Source organism: Mus caroli, unplaced genomic scaffold (genome assembly GCF_978045245.1).
Source record: "Mus caroli unplaced genomic scaffold, Mus_caroli_1 scaffold_9, whole genome shotgun sequence".
NCBI lineage: Eukaryota > Metazoa > Chordata > Mammalia > Rodentia > Muridae > Mus > Mus caroli.
Window position 1 is genome coordinate 10321714 of NW_028227264.1, and position 17575 is coordinate 10339288.

General features: G+C 43.5%; 1 protein-coding gene across 1 annotated transcript; it reads right to left on the bottom strand.

Moving 5' to 3' along the window:
* Positions 1-106: 106 nt before the first annotated feature.
* Ltv1 (LTV1 ribosome biogenesis factor) lies at positions 107-14445 on the bottom strand. Its single transcript, XM_021174449.3, has 11 exons — positions 14307-14445; positions 13308-13439; positions 11942-12112; positions 6891-6978; positions 4319-4454; positions 3741-3990; positions 2352-2479; positions 1454-1593; positions 1111-1163; positions 579-779; positions 107-458 (listed from the first exon to the last, which is right to left on the bottom strand). The coding sequence occupies exons 1-11, from the start codon at positions 14307-14309 to the stop codon at positions 348-350; spliced, it is 1413 nt and encodes a 470-aa protein (XP_021030108.1). The 5' UTR covers positions 14310-14445; the 3' UTR covers positions 107-347.
* Positions 14446-17575: the final 3130 nt, after the last annotated feature.

The following is a 17575-nucleotide window of genomic DNA, read 5'->3' on the forward strand; positions in this document are numbered from 1 at the left end:
GGAACATCTGCAAACAACAACCCTGACAACCATACAAATAAATGAGCACACCAATCCGTTCATGTCATACAGACATTTCCCTTTAGTTTATCCAGACATTGGACTCTCATGAAGTCATTTATTTCAGGGGAAATATAAGCGTATAATATTAAACTTACAACATTATAGTATTTACAAGTTAGCTGACAGGAGAACCGCCTGTATGAAAATACAAATAGTCTATTTTTCTCAGCTAATTGCATATAAAAATGACAGGGGCAAGCTCACCCCTCTTCAGATCCTGGTTAATTACAGAGCATAACTAAGACTGCTGACATGGAAATATAACTTATATGAATGTCCCACACCTACAGCTTTAGACCCTCAATGTTTTTCTTCAAGTTCAGTAGCTCCTTTTCTTGTCTTCTTTTCTCCAGTTTGAATGCTAGCTTGTTAGCTTTCTTTTCAACTCTTCGTTCCTATACAAGAGGATCCTCAGGTTATTCACACATTTATACGGAGACTATGTATTACACACACACACCTTCCACCACACCCTCCCAATAGCTCTCTGCAAGGCCCTCAAGAGGCCGAGTTACCTTCCGCTCCTCTTTTATGGCTTGCTTCCTGGCTCTTTTATCCTCTTTGCTCTCATTTTTGGAACGGGGCTGGGTGGACACCTTGGGTAGGTCACTGCCATTGATCATCTGCATCCGTTCAACCTGCTTTGCTGTGAGGCCTTTCTTAGGTAAGACATTGAGAGGTATTCCCGTCTTAGAAGACAGGTGGATTTGTTTGGGCTGAAGCAAAGACAACAAAGAAAGAAAAATAACTCGAGTTACTTCCCATTCCTGTTCAAACAGCTCACTGCTGACACAAGGTTGGTGCTTCTCCTACTAGCACTGTGAGAAAGGGCATTAGCAATAAACTTGTATTTGTTTGTCTATGTCTATGTGAGTGGATGCCATATGAAAGGTGTTACAGAGGCCAGAAGAAGGCAGCACGTCCTCTTCAGCTGGAGTTACTACAGATGTGTGTGTTGTGAACCAAACTGGGTCCTCTCAAAGAGCAGGAAGTGACCTTAACTCTTAGCCACTCCTTCAGCCCTGAAAATGGTAGCTCCAGACTTACCTTTGGTTCATATTTGATGAGCTGTGGGTGGTTGTATAAATTGGAGTATGTACCTTGAAAAGGAAGATCATATGTCACTTCAGTACTGTAAGTTCATCAAAGCGCCTACAGTTCACTCTATGTTCCTTAGTGTCTTCATAGTAAAATTTACACTTAGAGCCTCTCTGAAAACCATTTTGAAATAATTTATAACTCACTAACAGGAGCAATCATATTCTAAGTCTTTCTCTCTCACAAATTCTCTCAAAGTTTAATAACTTCTACTAAAACATATCTACTTTCCCACAATCACTTTAAATTACTTTCATACTTTTGGCAGCCGAGTGGACAATAAGATACTTACTGCAAATGGATTCACAATCCCACTTCTCTTTGGCTTCCTCAAGAACTACAGTAATGGTCTCTTCCTTTTCAGACTCATCAAGCTCATTTGTTGGCAGATCTTGATCCTCAAAAGGCTCAAGAGTATTCAATTTTACACAACTTTTTGGTACATTTTAGAAAATAAAACAGGATAAAGAAAACATTAAATTCCATGTCAGTCAAACAGATTGAGAAACAACAGTACTTTTCATTCCTAGTCCTAGGCCTGCCGTGTTCCCTACATGTCTCTATACCAAGGCTGCTGTGCTCTCCCAGTTTCCAGACATTTGCTCTGCTGATAGGCACATCAAATCTAGCTGCATCTGTACAAGGTTACGCCTTACACAAGATGGCAGATTCCCTAAGACGAAAAGCAGCTGCTCATCTATCTCTCTAAAGTATGCACAGAATTCCCTTAAAGCCCATGGCCCCTTTTGTGCTGTGGAAACCACCTGCTGCAGTGTTGCATGGAACAAGACTTGTTAGCAGATTTTAATACCTAGTCAGCTTCTCTCAGGTAAGAGTCCTTTTGCTGCAGATGCTGACTGAGCAAATACCTCACTGGTAAGCCCTGGTAGTCAACTCAAGAGAAGCTTAGCTATTAGCCATTATAACTGTTCAATTCTTGGAACACCCACCATTTCAGAAAAAAGAAGAAACCAGACATTTTTAAGTTATGATTCTTCAGCCGGAGGCTAGAAGCATCATGTTACTTTCCAACTCCAGCATCCCTTCGTATTTTATTTCCCACCATAATCTCAGTTACCGTACCATGATCTTAAGTCAACTAGTGACAGACTTTGACTATGTGGACCCTTCTCCACCACAGACACTGCGAGTAGGAAAACCAAGCAGCTAAGGGAGAACAATTGTCATACTTCTCTGCCTTCTCCTTGTAGTAGTCATTCAAAACCTCCTGCAGCCGATTGCTGTCGACTTGAATGGTACCTTCCAATTCTGCATTATCCAGAGCTCCAATTTCAACATCATCATACTGTTCATAAAACTTGAAAGCAAACAGCAAAAAAGACACTGTGAAAAACAAGTCTCTATGTTTCTTACTCCGATGCAGTATTTCAGGACTACTAAATGCTTGCAACTACCATTAATGTATGAACAGAGTGGAAGCAGCACTGGCAATGGCATGAGGCCTTGTTTTATGTGTCTGAGTGTCTGAATGTATGTACATGTGGCAGTGCATTCAGAGATCAGAAAGCAGCACAGACTCTTAGCCTGAACTACCTTTCCAGCCCCAAAGAAGACATTTTCAGGGATTCACAAATAGTCTGAAAACAAGCTTCTACTTTATATGAAAATAAAAGTGCTTATTCTACTAAGATCAGAAAATAACATGTTATGCAGAGATCTTTGCCTCAAATGCCTTAAAGATAACTGCACATCCCACAGGGATGCAGGCTGGACTCTTGCTGTTGAACAAAGCCTAATTCATGTATAATGACATACCTGTTCAAATGATGTTCATTATTCAAATGCTGCTAACCCTGGTGTGCTTTACCTGAACACCCGTGTCTCCTGATTGAGTACACATGCTTAGTAGGTGGCCTCCTGACAGGAAGGAGGGAAGCTAACACTTCTGTGATTGTGCAGCAAACTGAGACCTCAGATATCTCATGCACCTTGAAGGAAGGCATCCCCTCATTACTCACTATTGACTGAAGAGCTTCAAGTCCTCCTACCTGCCAGACACTGCTACTTTAGGACTTTGGATGTACACTTGAGAACCTCTTCCCCCAGAGAAATCATATCTTAACCCAATATAGACATATATACTATAATTATAGATAATGTACATAAATAAGCACATTAGAGATGGTGTCAGAAGGTAGTGAGAGCTACAGGACAGAATAGACGAAAAGATTCTGCGTGAATAATCCACCAACCAGGAGCTGGCCTGCCACAGGAGTCAAATCCAGTATACCTCAACTTTCTAAAGTACCTCGACTTTGTTTTTAGTATCAATTATACCTGAAGAACTTAAAAAAAAAAAGGTAAATGCAATTTTGTTTAAGCTAAGGCAGCTAACTCTTAGGAAATTTTGCATATTATGGTCAGACACAAAATCAGACCACCAAACCTTAGATGTCAGGATGTTAGACTCTTGGGACCTAATAGGTCTTTGCAGAGCAGGATGTAGCTTTGATGTATGCTAATGTGATATGCAGTTTCTAATCCTGAAAGGTTTAACTTTGGCTCCACTGTCTCTCTTCCATGGGAAAAAGTGTTCAGACACATCTCTCAGGCCTCACCTTCTCAAACCTCTCATCGTGTAGAGTCAGCTGTTCATTTCTCCTCATGACTGAGGAGGTCATGGAGTACTCTGTGAAACGGCTTTTGGTTTCCTCTTCCCAAAACAGGTGCTTTTTCATGGCTTCCTGCGGTGAGCCGGGGGCAGATAGGTCACCTCCATCTGACAGAAAGCCTGCAGAGCTCCTGTCATCACTCCCGTCCTCGTCGTCCATGTCTTCCCACTCATTGCCATCGTCTCCCTCAGACTCCCTAAAGCCAACAGGTCATAAGTCGCCTGTCAAGAGAACTTAAAAAACTAACAGCACACAGCAACTTTACATAAATCTGGAGCAACTACTGGAAGGCTCCAGAGGGAATGGGACTTGAGGTGGCACTACACTAGCCTGGCGTGGTGGGAAAAGCCATCAGCCACCAGGATTCTGGGATCTCAGATCCACTGATAGTATGTTCAAATCTAACTATTTTCTGCACTAAAACAGATGTCTTAGACTACGTGTTCTCAAACTTGTCTTCCTATTAGAACATGGTTAACCCCACCACCACACACACACACCAATTTGGTAAGCCCCACACATACGTATCCATCCCCTCTCCTCCTGTCGGCTTGTTGGCCTGAAGAATAAAGTCATCTTCAAGGAGGTTTTCTGGGTCATCAAAGTCAAAATCATCATCAAGAGCTGCAACGATGTCTGGATCAAAATCCAGTCGAGGTCCTACAAGGGAAAGAGAAAGTGAGCAAAACACTAGCTTTAATTCCAGCGCAGGAGTTCAAGGTCAACCTCAGCTTTGCTGTTAGTCGGACACCTGCCTGGGCTCCACTGCTCTAAAGAAAACAAAACAGAAGTCCTGAGTTCTGTATCCCTCTGGGGGGCAAGAAAGCCACTCCATTTACTGTATACAATAACATCTAAGTAAGTACTACAGAGAAGAGAAGGAGTTAAAAACTTAAGTCCAGTTTAGGAAGATCGAATAAAACAAAACAAAACAAAACAAAACTTCCTTCTTCAACGGTTCTTAGTAAAAATACTTCTGTTATGAATCTATGCTTTTAAACTGTCTTTTTAGTAGAACTCCTAAATTTTCACCTGCAGAAAGAATCCAGGTTTCAACTTCATTTAAATATTTGGTGACTTTTTACATGTTTACAAAGTCAGACTATAAAGGTTAATAAATCCCAGCTGGCTTCTTTAGCTACATAACTCTATTTAATAAAATGAACTCAGGAGTTTAAACTTTCCTTTGACACGGCTGCCAATGAGGTCAGCTGTGCTACCTTGCCTACCTGCCCTGCCACATGCTTGCTTTATTCATCCTGTCAAACCCGGCTGCTATGCTCCAGTGTAGACAATGCCCGCTATTTACCTTCTCTTGGTTTTGCATGCAGTCAGTCTTCTGTCTGGAACATCTTTTTCCCAGCCCCTCTCCCTCCTCCTTCCACCTGCCTTCTACTTCAGAGAGCAGCTCTGGGGAGTAGAACGTGTGGGCCAGCATGCTCAAGGCCTTGGTCACACTCAGAGCCCTTCCCGAACAACCATAAAGGCAGCAAATCAACTTTGCTGTTCTCTTGAAAGCTTTGCCCAGCTTCCCAAGGCCAGGTCTGTGCCCCTTACATTATTCTGCTATGCACAACTAGAATATTCAATTTAGTATCTTCTCAACAGACAGCAATTCTCTCAGGCTAGGGACTATGCTTTACTCTGGTTTAACCCAAGACTCTACACTGGCCACTCTAGAATAAATTAATGAAACAACATTACAAGGGCAAGTGCTGGTTAACTTGGGAAAAAAAATCCTAAAAATTGCTTCTGTGGACCTTTGTTTTAAACTATTACAATGCGGTACTTAAAGTTCTCTTTAAAGAAGCCTCAGTTTTGTCTTGAGTGAATCACAAAATAGATTTCTTCCAAATACATACTATTGTTCAACATTATAAGGAAAGTGATAACGACTGTTATCTTCATAAGAGAGCACAAGAACTTCCCTTTCTAGATGTCTACATTTTTCTCCAACCAAGACCTAGAAAGACCTAAGACTCTGGTGCGTAATGCCAAACTGCTGGCCACACTCACTTCCTCTTCCTGTTCTAGTATCTCAATTCTAGACTTATCTCAATTGCTTCAACTCTTCACTGTGGATGGAAAAATCCTGTATTATTGTGTTTCTTTTTGTGTAACACAAACTTACTGAAATGAAAACTTAAAAGAAGTGAAATTCTTTCTTTTTGGCTATGAGCCTTAGCCTTTATCAGATGAGCCACCTGTGAACCATAGCCACAACCATGAGCAGCACAGCAAGATACACCCAAGACTATAGTAACGGTACCTGTATTTTTAGGGTAACCAATCAGATTTAAGACACACTTAAATAGGAGGCAACTGTAAACCTAGCCAACTGCCTACAGTAGGTATAGTGAGAGGTGAGACCCTAGGAGTACCTACCTCTGCCGCATTCCTAAATCAGTGCCATTCCCAACTGGATTCTAAATACCTATTCTTATATCCACAGATAGGTGTGGCTCCTACCCTTCATCAAAGAAGCCCCTCGTCACAGTAGACAAGAGATCAACACAGAAAGCTACAACTGGTCTAAATGCAGAAACAACTGACTATGGAGTAGCCAGACCCAACAGGGAGAGCTAACACAACCCCCACACTTAGGGCTAAAAAGCATCAAGGAAAGGGGCCGGGAAGATTTTAAGAGCCAGAGGTTCAAAGTAGTATATTCTATACAACAGGAGCTGCACCCATGGAATCCTAACCATATTGTCATCTAAATAAGACCCATACAAAAAAACGGAGCATCAGCTGACTTCCCACCATGAATGGTAAATGGAGGAATTTCACAAGGCCCCACCCCTAGATCAAGAGCTTCAACTGATAGCTGCTGAGAGAGGAAAACTGGTCTTCTCCAGGGACAGCCTTCCATAGTTATCTAAGCCCAAACATATACACATGGAGAACATAAATGGACCCAGCAGGCAGTATTTACACATACACATACATATATGCAACACTAATTAACAAACAGTCATGAAGTTGAGAGGCAGTGGGGGATGCAGGGGAAGTGAATGTGTGGGGTAGAAATCATGCAAATGTAGCACTCATGCATGCCATTTTCCAATAATAAAATTTTTAAAAAGTTAAACTCACCTGAAACTGGGGCTGCTTTGTTTAACAATCCAACATCTTCCTCAAACTCGGATGCAAACACAGATGAAGGCAACTTAATTCCAGTGCTCTTGAAAAGGAAGTTACACAGCTGTTAGGCTTATGTAGAAAATACTGCTTAGCCACTGTACTAGGTTGGAAAACATGCTTTCAAAATTCATGTGCAGCCAGCCATCCATCCATCCGCAGGCTGTGACCACACTTGAAATAGGCTTGCTATGGCTTACTCCAGAGGAAATACAGCAATTTACTCATCACTAGAGAACATTAAGGCTGACCCCAGGTGAACCTGGACGGTTGATCAGTGCTCATGTGACTAATAGAGTAACAGGTTGAAAGCAGTCTGCTATGAAGGCCAGTGGGTAGGTCTGTCACATGTGCTAGGTGACAACCTTTACTACCTTGCCTTAGGCCTACTGCCAGTAAGAAGACCACAACCATATGTATTCTCTTCATCTTGAACATGGCTTCAGTGGCTGGCTTGCCCTCACATAAAGGGGAGAACAAGATGTGACGATGGAGGGAGACAGAGTGAGGCACTCTCATCTAGGGCTCTGCAGACACACTGCTGGCAGGCTCTGGAAGCCAAGGGTCAAATGAGCGACAGAATCTCCTTGAGTCCCCAAGAAGGAACTGAGTCTGCCAAGAGCTTGGTTTCAGACTTCTGGCTTCCAGACCTGAGAGCATAACTGTCTGCAGTAAACCACTGTCTGGGAGAAGTATTACCAGCCTCTGGAAGCTGGTACCACCGCACCCTTCGATCTTTTACCACGCCATCACCACCCTAACAGGACCCTTTCACACATTTCACAGCATCTCACACACTGCTCCACTTAATCTCCTAGCTGTCAGTATGGACATTTCAGTGAAAAATAAAAAGCTCAAAAATGGAAAAGTTACATGCCTGAAACCAGTCTCTAAGAAGACTGAGGACTGAACCCACACTTTGCACCTCTACCTGCCTGGAGTCTCAAAAATAATGCCATTTTTCCTCTTCCATTGGAGGTGACATCCCACAGGTCTGGCAACGAATGGCACTGTTGCCTTACTCTAACGGAGGTCACAAGCACCTCTCCTTCACTACAGTCCTCTGAACTCTCATGTACCACGACTTCACTCCTTCCCTTTGGTCAACATCCTATGTATCGTTAATGAAGTCACTGCAAAGCAGCTCCTGGTCAATTCCTAGCTCAATCTTATCTCTGCCAGATGTGACCTTCCTGCACTTTTAACAAGTCCTGATGCTTCAAGGCTCCTTAAGATCCAAGCCTACTCTAGGTATCCAAATGTCTGTTACTTGGCAAGAGACCACAGGAACCAAGCCTAGTTCCTCACTAGAATGTAATAATTCAATACAATTTAGTGAGCACACATAAGCCTGTCACTGTGATCCAAAACAGCACCCCTGAGTCTGTTCCTGACTGAAATGTTCTTCCACGTAGGACCACATCTGGTGGTTAGCTTAGTTCCTATTCTCCTATAGAGAGCCATTCCTAGAGTTTTCTTTTCTGTAACTTTCGCTCTTCAATCTTAATATGCAATCTATGAATACATACACTCTGACTGACCCGTTGGCTTTCATTTCCTCTCCTCCATCAACTAGTATGTGAGAGTGGACACAATGCTATGTCCATGTGTGCCTCCCAGCTCATCTATCCTGACCTCAGTCCAGCCGCAGAACAACATGAAGACAGATGTCCTGTGGCCCACAAACTGAGCACCGTAGCTGGGCAGTAGTGCAAGCCTGGATCTCCATCTTTTGGGAAGTTGAGGTAGAAAGAGTCAGATTTCCAGATTGGCCTGGGATACATACATAAAGAACCTGCCTGAATAAAGCTGGAAGAGGACTCTGGAAGCTTCCTTCTGAGACATAATGGCACAAAGGTTCACAGCTGCAGTGCATACACAACAAGCTGTTATGACATCTAAAATGAGATTCCCAGTGGCATAAATATGGGGTAACATGTTTTTTTTTTCCCCCATTATAAAGTCATTTCGAAACAACAACAGCAACAACAACAAAACAAACAAAAAAATCAAGGACTCATGTACCCTGAGCTGGCCTGGAACTCAGAGACCTGCCTGTCTCTGCCTCCCAAGTGCTAAGATTAAAGGTGTGCACCACCACTCCTGGCTAAAGCCATAATATTAAAAACAAAGAAACAAACCAACAAACCTTTACCGAGACATTCTTAACATTCTATACAATTCACCTATTAACACATACAACTGCATAGACCTCTGTCTATTACTTTCCATCACCATGATCCCATCATTGTCATCATCACTGTGGAGTCTGTGAGGTCAGGACAACTGTACGGAGTTGGCTCTCTCTTCTTTTACATGGGGCTCTGTGAATTGAGTTTAGGCTGACAGTCTGGCAAGAGCCCTTACCACTGACCCCCTCACTAGTAACTTTGTTAAGACTGTGATGACCAATCATGATGGTGCAAGTTGGTTATCCCTAACCCACAGGATGAAGAAGCAAGAAGAGCCATCTTAATATCTACTTAAAGCAAGACCCTCCTATGTAGCCTTGCTGGCCAGAACTTTGCAGTAGAACAGACTGGGCTCATCTCAGACATCCTCTTGCCTCTGTTTCCTGTATGCTGGGATTAAAGGTGTGCAACCATTTAGTATTTTTAAATCAAGTCTGAAGTGGAGTTTTCTGTTACTTTGAATGGAGAATATCCAATATTCTATCCTAACTAATAACAAAAAAAATTATTAAAAAAAAAGAATGGTTAAAACAATATATTTTTTAGACATTTTAAAGGTTACAGTGATTCTTCTTAAAATTCTGAGACTAAGGAGGGGTTAGTAAATTTACCTATGGGAGTTTATCAAGCCTTGTAAGCAGGCACATGATCAAATAAAGGACAAGCCCAATGCTGATGTGTTTATTTTAGTAGTTGTAGTAATTCCCTACTACTCCACTGAGTTTTCAGTTCTCCTCTCCCAGAAGACATGTTGTCATGTGAAAGGCAAGGCAGGCTCCGACAGGCACATCTACATTTATACCACCGCCCTGCACTGAGTTACAGTCCTTTCATGTGCTGTGCTCCATCTTTCCGACAAATTCAAATTTAAAAAGTGCTTTAACCAGAGACCTGGGAGCTGAGAGTCTCTCAGGACTTAATGCCTGACAGTAGGGAGAGGGAAATTATAGAGCCCACCTCCAGCAGGAAGACAGGGCATCAAATGAGGGATAGGGTTGCCATCCCACAGTCGCTTCTATGACCCCTAATTGTTCCTGTCTGAAAGAATTACAGGGATGGAAATGGAGAGGGGCCTGACGAAAAGAAGGTTCAGGGACAGGCCCAAAGTGTGATTCAGGTCAAGGGGAGGTCCCAAGGCCTGACACTTTTACTGAGGCTATGGAGTGCTCACAAAAAAGACTGCCCTCTGAAAGACCCAACAAGCAGCTGAAAGAGTCAGATGCAGATATTTGCACCCAACCAATGAACAGAGAAGCAGCTGACCCCTGTTGTTGAATTAGGGAAAGCTGAAAGAAGTTGAGGAGGAGGGTGATCCTGTAGGAAGACCAGCAGTCCTAAGTAATCTAAACCCCCGAGGTCTCTCAAACACTGGACCACCAAACAGACAGCATACACCAGCTGATATGAGGTCCCCAACACACATGCAGTAGAGGACTGCAGGGTCTGTGTTCATTCAGAGATGATGCACCTAACCCTCAAGAGACTGGAGCCCAAGGGAGTTTAGAGGTCAGGTGGGGTGGGGGGTGGGGACATCCACGTAGAAACAGGGGGTGGGGAGGAGGTGTGGGATGTGGAACAGGGTGGATGGGGACGGGGTGGGGAATAAAATATGGAGTGTAAAAATAAATACAAAATAAAAATAAAAAAAAATGCTTTAAATCATATTTTTACAACACAAAATCAGTGCCACATAAGCCATTTCTTTCTAGGTTACCATATCCTGGGTTCCAACATGGCACCTTCATGTATGTATATCACACCTCTGTCTTTAAATGATCTGATCTGTGTAAATAATTATCTATACAAACACAAATGAACTGCCCACTGAGTAGCTTCATTCCATTAAGGAAAAGTGATTACTCTTACTCAAAATGAATAAGGACTAAAAGCTAGCTTTTCTCTGTTCAGCAGAGAATACTGTTCATGAACGTTGTTCATAGTGTTGCACAACGCTATGACTTTAGTAAAACTTTTCCTCTTAGAAAAGAGAAAGCAGCTGAGCAGGAGGCAGAAAAGGAAAGGAGCAGTAAGTACCCTGCTAGCCGGGGAACAAGAGAACCTGGTCCTATGGTAGAGATGCGGCAGTGCCATGGCCTACAGAGAACTGGTCGGCTGCAGTTGATGCCTCTTTCTTCAGGACACAACCCAGAAACCTGACTCTTATTTCCTCAGCAATGAGCTTTGCCCTGGAAGAGTTAAACCTTATCTTTCCATCTCTCTTCTTTGTTGAACATTCCAATAAATATCTTTTCCTTTATTAAGTGCCAGGCGATAGAATGAAAGGACAAAGTGCACACCAATGGGGCGTCCTCAACAGAAGCAGGCACCCGCAGGACGTCCAGGAGTAGCACAGGCACAGGTGAATGTGCTTGCTTGTCTGTAAAGGGAAAAGTGTGGGACAGTGGCCTGCACTCCTGCTGTGGGTGTCACTACAACCTGTCCATGCTCCTTTCTCTATGGTTTCCTTGCAGAGTTCACAAAAGTGTTAAAGATCTGAAAACTCCATCTCCACAACAGTTTATGATCATAAAACTATGTCAGGATACAGAATGCCCTGTTTTTCTTCTATGGCAAATGCTGCCTGACATGACTCATAGTTCTGAACCTGACAAAAGGCTGTTAATATTGACAGCAGCTACCAGAGAAAGGGCCTACACCCAATGGTGGAGACATACACACATCTATACAACAGCAGGCAGAGACTCTATATTCTTCATACCGGCACCATTTACTGACCCAAAGTTATTGACTTAAAAATGAGGTGTCTCCCCATTGCTGCTGGGTTTCATATGTAAAGGGGCCGAGAAAGCTTACTGAGTATACGCAGGTGTCTTCTTTCTTGTCGCAGAGGGGTGTGGCAAAGGCAGAGCTGGGGATAAGCTCTGCGGGCCCAGAGGGCTCCTTCAGGTGCTGCAAGTAATCGTAATCGTCATCGAAGAACACGCCGTACTTCCTCTGCTCGGCCCGTCTTTCCTCTTCATTGACCTTGGACAACAACATGGAGTTAGCTATCCTGCCACCAGTAAGGCCAGGACCCTGACAACTTTCGTAGACAGCACAGGAATAGTGGCTGATAGGAATCATTAGTTCCTGACAAATACCACAACTACAGAGAGTCCAAACCAGAGTGCTACACACAATTATAACAGAATGACAACAAGCCAGGCTGAGGCAGGCCATTAGAACCCACCAACGGATGACAGGCCTGAAAAACGCAGACCTTGTCTCAAAGACAAAGTGAAACAGGAGCACATACACATAACACGAGTGAGACCGAGTCTTTCAACTAGACAATTCTGCATGGCAAATCTAGGTAAGAAATATATGTAACACACACTCAAAAAATGTCACTGGAGGCTTAGAAGAAAAGATTTGGAAACTTTGACAGTAAGTATAGTTTCTTGTCTTTATACCCAAAGAAAGCTTTTCATGAAGTGGTGTAATGGGTGGCTTTAAGGAAAAGTTAAAGGAAGGCCAATGCCTCGCAATACTTAAAACATTTTTTTTACATTTTTAATGAGTGTGTATGTGCAGCTAATACACACAGAGGACAAAAGGGAGTAGCAAGCCCCCCCCCCCCAACCGTTGTTATAGATGGCTATAACTCTACATATGGGTGCTGGGAACCGAACCTGGGTCCTCTGCAAGATCAGCAAGTACTTAAACACTGAGCCATCTTTCCAGCATCCCCCAAAATGTTTCCATTATCCACCTTTAACAAGTGTGATGCTAACATAAACCAACCTACTCAGGGCCCCTCTAGGATTGCCAAAGCTAACCCATGAGCTTGGATGTTCTGTATTTCATGACCTGAGAGCCGAGGGGGCAAATGGAAGACTACTGTAACATGGCGGAATGCCAAGAGTAAGCAGAGGCTGGGCATACCGCCATAGCCTAAATAATACTGTGCACATGGGGGCTGTGAACTAGTGAACTTGACTAATATTCTGTAAGATCTCTTTAGTTAATAATCTCAAAGATGCTTTAGTCTGTCAATCAAATAAATACACAACATCAAACATCAGCACAGAAATTGGAAACCGAGGCACAGCTTTTTTTTTTTTTTTTAAGAGGACCAACTTCTGAGAATGCCCGGCATGCTTAAGTTTCCTGGGTTCCATGTTCAGGACTACAAAACTACCATTCACCTAAAAACGTAGTGCTGCAGAACAGGACCTACCTTCTGTGTAGGCAGGAGAACCCTCTGGGGTGCAGTTTCATCTGCTGCTAAAGGATCGCGCTGGCTCCGGTGGACCAGATGAAAAGACACAGCTTTCTTCTTCTCTATAAAGGGCTTTTTCTTTCTGTGAGGCTACAAAATCATCAGGAATGGTCATTAAAACAGAACTCCCACACAGTGGGCAATGCCACAGCCACAGGTACACTCAGTTAAGCGTGTGAAGGGTGAACAGATATTTCAGATTTGTACACCTAAGCCAGACAACAGTCCCTGTCTCCTGAAGGATCCATACTTATCTTCTCCAACAAACCCTGCCTAGGCACCTACTCTGAGACACTTGTTCAAAGGTGCTGGGGAATATGTGGGGCAGTGTGCGAAGCTCTCCGCTCTTAGCAAGTAAATCAGTAAGAGGGAAAATCAAACAGGGTGAAGTGCAAATGCCTGAAATCTCTCTTGTTTTTTTGTTTGTTTGTTTGTTTGTTTGTTTGTTTTTTCGAGACAGGGTTTCTCTGTATAGCCCAGGCTGTCCTGGAACTCACTCTGAAGTCTCTCTTAATGGGTGCTCTGGGAAGGTCCCCGAAAAGTTTTATCAAGACAAGGAGCCTGCCACAAGAAAATATAGACATACATTTCATCTACTAGGTAGTAAATAAGATTAGGGCACAGACAACTAAGGTTCAGATTACTCCTCCATACATTCGTATTTGCTCTTTAGCTCTGGGTCTAACCAGAGTTGCTACCCAGCGGCCCAAGTGAACCCCGGAAGCAGGGGGCGGAGCTTCTGCGTCACAGGGACGGAGTTACCCAAAACCGTCAGGACTGGAAACTCCCGGGGTTTGGCGAAAGGGAAACCATCTTTCTCCTTCCGAAGTGTCCCGGGGGTGACGAAGGTGACTGGTGCCGGGAGAGTGACAGGACTCGGGGCACCAACCCGCGCGGCCAGTGGCCTAAGTCAGCCGCAGGGAGCGGCTCCCTCTCGGAGCACCGCGGTTTTCTCACCATAATGAGGCAGGGACACCCTTTTCGGAACCGCGGCAGCCGAACCTCCGCTCCCCGGTACCTGCCGGCAGCTCCACACGTGGGTCCACAGGGCTAGGGCAGCACGTCACACGATGGCGGGGCAATGAGCCAATCGCCGGCGAGCCGCTAGGCTGTAGCCGGAAGTTGCGTAGGCCCTCGGTGACAGAACCTTCCCGGGGACTTCCGGGAGGTGGGGCTAGCAGGACCCTTAGTGGGCGGGGCTTTCTGGCTGGAGTTGGTGGTGGTAGGGAGTAGCCTACTTACCTGAGGGCAAGTTTCAGGCCCCAACCTGGGGCTGCAGAGTGAAACATTGTCCCGGAAGATATTCCTTACCTATGCTTAACTGAGAACAAACAAAACAAAAACAATCAAAACAAATGAAAACAAGACCAAGGCTGTGCAGGTTCATGGCAGGAAAGTGGTCACTTCCCTGGCTCCTTCTTCTTCTTTTTTTAAATTGTTTTGGTTTGTTTGTTTGTTTTGTTTTTGGAGACAGGGTTTCTCTGTGTATCCCTGGCTGTCCTGGAACTCACTCTGTAGACCAGGCTGGCCTCGAACTCAGAAATCCACCTGCCTCTGCCTCCCAAGTGCTGGGATTAAAGGCGTGCGCCACCACTGCCTGGCCTTCCCTGGCTTCTTGACCTAAAGGGAATCAGTTGCCTAGCAATGTCCAACCAAGGCCTAGCTCCAATAGGCAGAGCCTAACATCTTTAGGGTCTTCATTTTACATCTTTTTGATGAACAACTCCCAACTGTACCTTTAGCACAGTCCGTAAGTGTTGGTATTCTGTCTGGACTCCAATTGCCAGGTATGCGCTGCCCCACGGTTACCTGGCAACAGCCAGGTAGACATGGCCCTATAAAAGGGGCTGATTGTCTCCCCTTCTCCCATCCTCTCTCTCTCATTTGCCTCTCTTTTGCCTCTTGCCTTCCCTTCCCCCCTCACTCCACGTGGTCATGGCCCGCCTCTACTTCACTACTCTCTCCTTCTCTCTTGCCTTTCTCTGCCTCGTCTACTCTCTTAACTCTCCTCTCCATGCCCTGAATAAACTCTATACTGTACTGTCCTGTGGCTGGCCTCTCTGAGGAGGGATGCCTTGGCTTGGGCCTGCCGAGGCACCCCCTTCTCCCACACCCTGCCAGAACTTATCATAATAGCTCTTGCTCTTTTTATGATCACAACACTAAGATTATTGGTTGTAGGGGCATTTGATGTAATAAAATACATTCCAAAGCTCTGATGATTGCATATTTTTTTAAGATTAAAACTAATAAAAACCCAAGGTGGTTTTTTTTGTTTTGTTTTTGTTTTTTGAGACACTGTCTCGTGTAGCCCAGCCTTCTGTCCAACTTGAACTATGTATCCTCCTACCTGCATCACGCTAGTGTTGGGCATATTCGATGTGTGTGATGCTGAAGACTAAACCCAACCAGGGCTTCCTGCATGCTCGGAGAGCACCCTAACACGCATTCTGTGACTACATCTCCATCCCCCAAGTTGTTGCTCACATATTTTGTGGTGTCTTAAGCAAATAGGATTTTAAGTGTGATTTCTTAGGAAGATTTCTGTCGGATGCTGGAGAGGAGCGTGATGAAATAATCCAACATTCTATCAGTAGATGCTAGCTTTCTCATTCCCAATTGCTAGTGTTTTTTTATCTTCAATGTCTTGAGTTCTGTTGAAATGTCTCTATAATTATAGCCAAATATTATCATTGTAAATGTTTGTGGGCTACTGTTCTTTTTCTACAAGAAAAATAATGGAGATAGTTTAGATCAGAACCACACGATTTGTCATGAGAAAATGTTTTGTAAAGTCCATATATAGTTTAACATATCTTTATGCTAACTAGCCATTATTATTTGCTATATGAAAGCAAGATTTATATGGGAAGCATCAGTTTCATTTCATTTCTGTTTTATTTACTACTGGATCTAGTTCTTGATACACACACCCAATAAATATTTGTTTATGGGAATTAATGACTTGGCATTCTACCTGAATAACCAATTTCCCCACTATGACTCTGTGAGAGAGGGGCTATTAGGTGCTGTTATGAGCATTTTACTGCAACCCAAAATTCCCAGAAGAAAATGCCATACTTGTGTTGAAGATTTTAAATGACTAATTAGAACTTCATGATTGTGGAAAGTTGGAATGTTGCCTATATTCAGTTCCCCCTTAGTAGCTAACTCATTGTCCTCCTCTGGGTCTGACCTAGCAACCTTTTGGCTATTAGGTAAAACATTTGACACGTATTCTTGCAACCACTGTTTCCACCAACCCCAAAGCTAGAAATGCCATCAGCTAACATCTGCAACCTGTCTACCTGTGAGAGCCCAGCAATGTATTTGGAAAATGCATTTACTTATGATTGTTTATGGGTTGTTGTTGTTGTTGCTGCTGTTGTTTCTGAGACAGGGTTTCCTCTGTGTATCCCTGACTGTGATACTCATTCTGTAGATGAGGTTGTCCTTAAACTCAGAGATCATCCTCCCTCTGCCTCCTGCCTGCTGGGATTAAAGGCGTGTGTCAAGCCAGCCTAAAGACCTTTCTTTTCTTTTCTTTTTTCTTTTTTTTTTATAGGTGTACTTTCTTTAAGATTTATTTATTTATTTATTTTTAATGCATATGAGTACACTATAGTTTCTTCAGACAACTAGAAGAGGGCATCAGATACCGATACCATTATAAATGGTTGTGAGCCACCATGTGGTTGCTGGGAATTGAACTCAGGACCTCTAGAAGAGCAGTCAGTGCTCTTAATCTCTGAACTATTTCTCCAGCCCTCTTTTCTCTTCTTTTTCTCTTTTCTTTTCTTTTCTTTTCTTTTCTTTTCTTTTCTTTTCTTTTCTTTTCTTTCCTTTCCTTCCCTTCCCTTCCCTTCCCTTTCTCTCTCTCTCTCTCTCTCTCTCTCTCTCTCTCTCTCTCTCTCTCTCTCTCTCTCTCTCTCTCTTTTTATGCTTTTTGAGACAGACTCTCAGTATGTGGCTGTCCAGGAACTTACTATGTAAAACAGGCTGATCAACCTGCCTCTGCCTCTGGAGTGCTGGGGTTAGATGTATAATTCTTTAAAGAAAAAGAAATAATAGAAGTTCACATGTCCTCTTCCACTTCCACAGTTAATCGGGGCAATTGGAATCCATTCCTGGATGTGGCACTCACATTTGGAATAAGGGTGAACTTATTTCTCCCTGAGATGAGAGATATGTTTTGTATCAACATTAGAGATACTAAAAAACAAGGT

Excerpts from the sequence above, each read along its gene's own strand:
- Ltv1 (XM_021174449.3), bottom strand. Across the intron at positions 12,113-13,307 it reads TTCTCCTGCCTACACAGAAG|GTCAATGAAGAGGAAAGACG; the intron begins GTAGGTCCTGTT and ends TTGTTGTCCAAG. Across the intron at positions 6,979-11,941 it reads AAGACACCTGCGTATACTCA|AGCACTGGAATTAAGTTGCC; the intron begins GTAAGCTTTCTC and ends TTCCTTTTCAAG.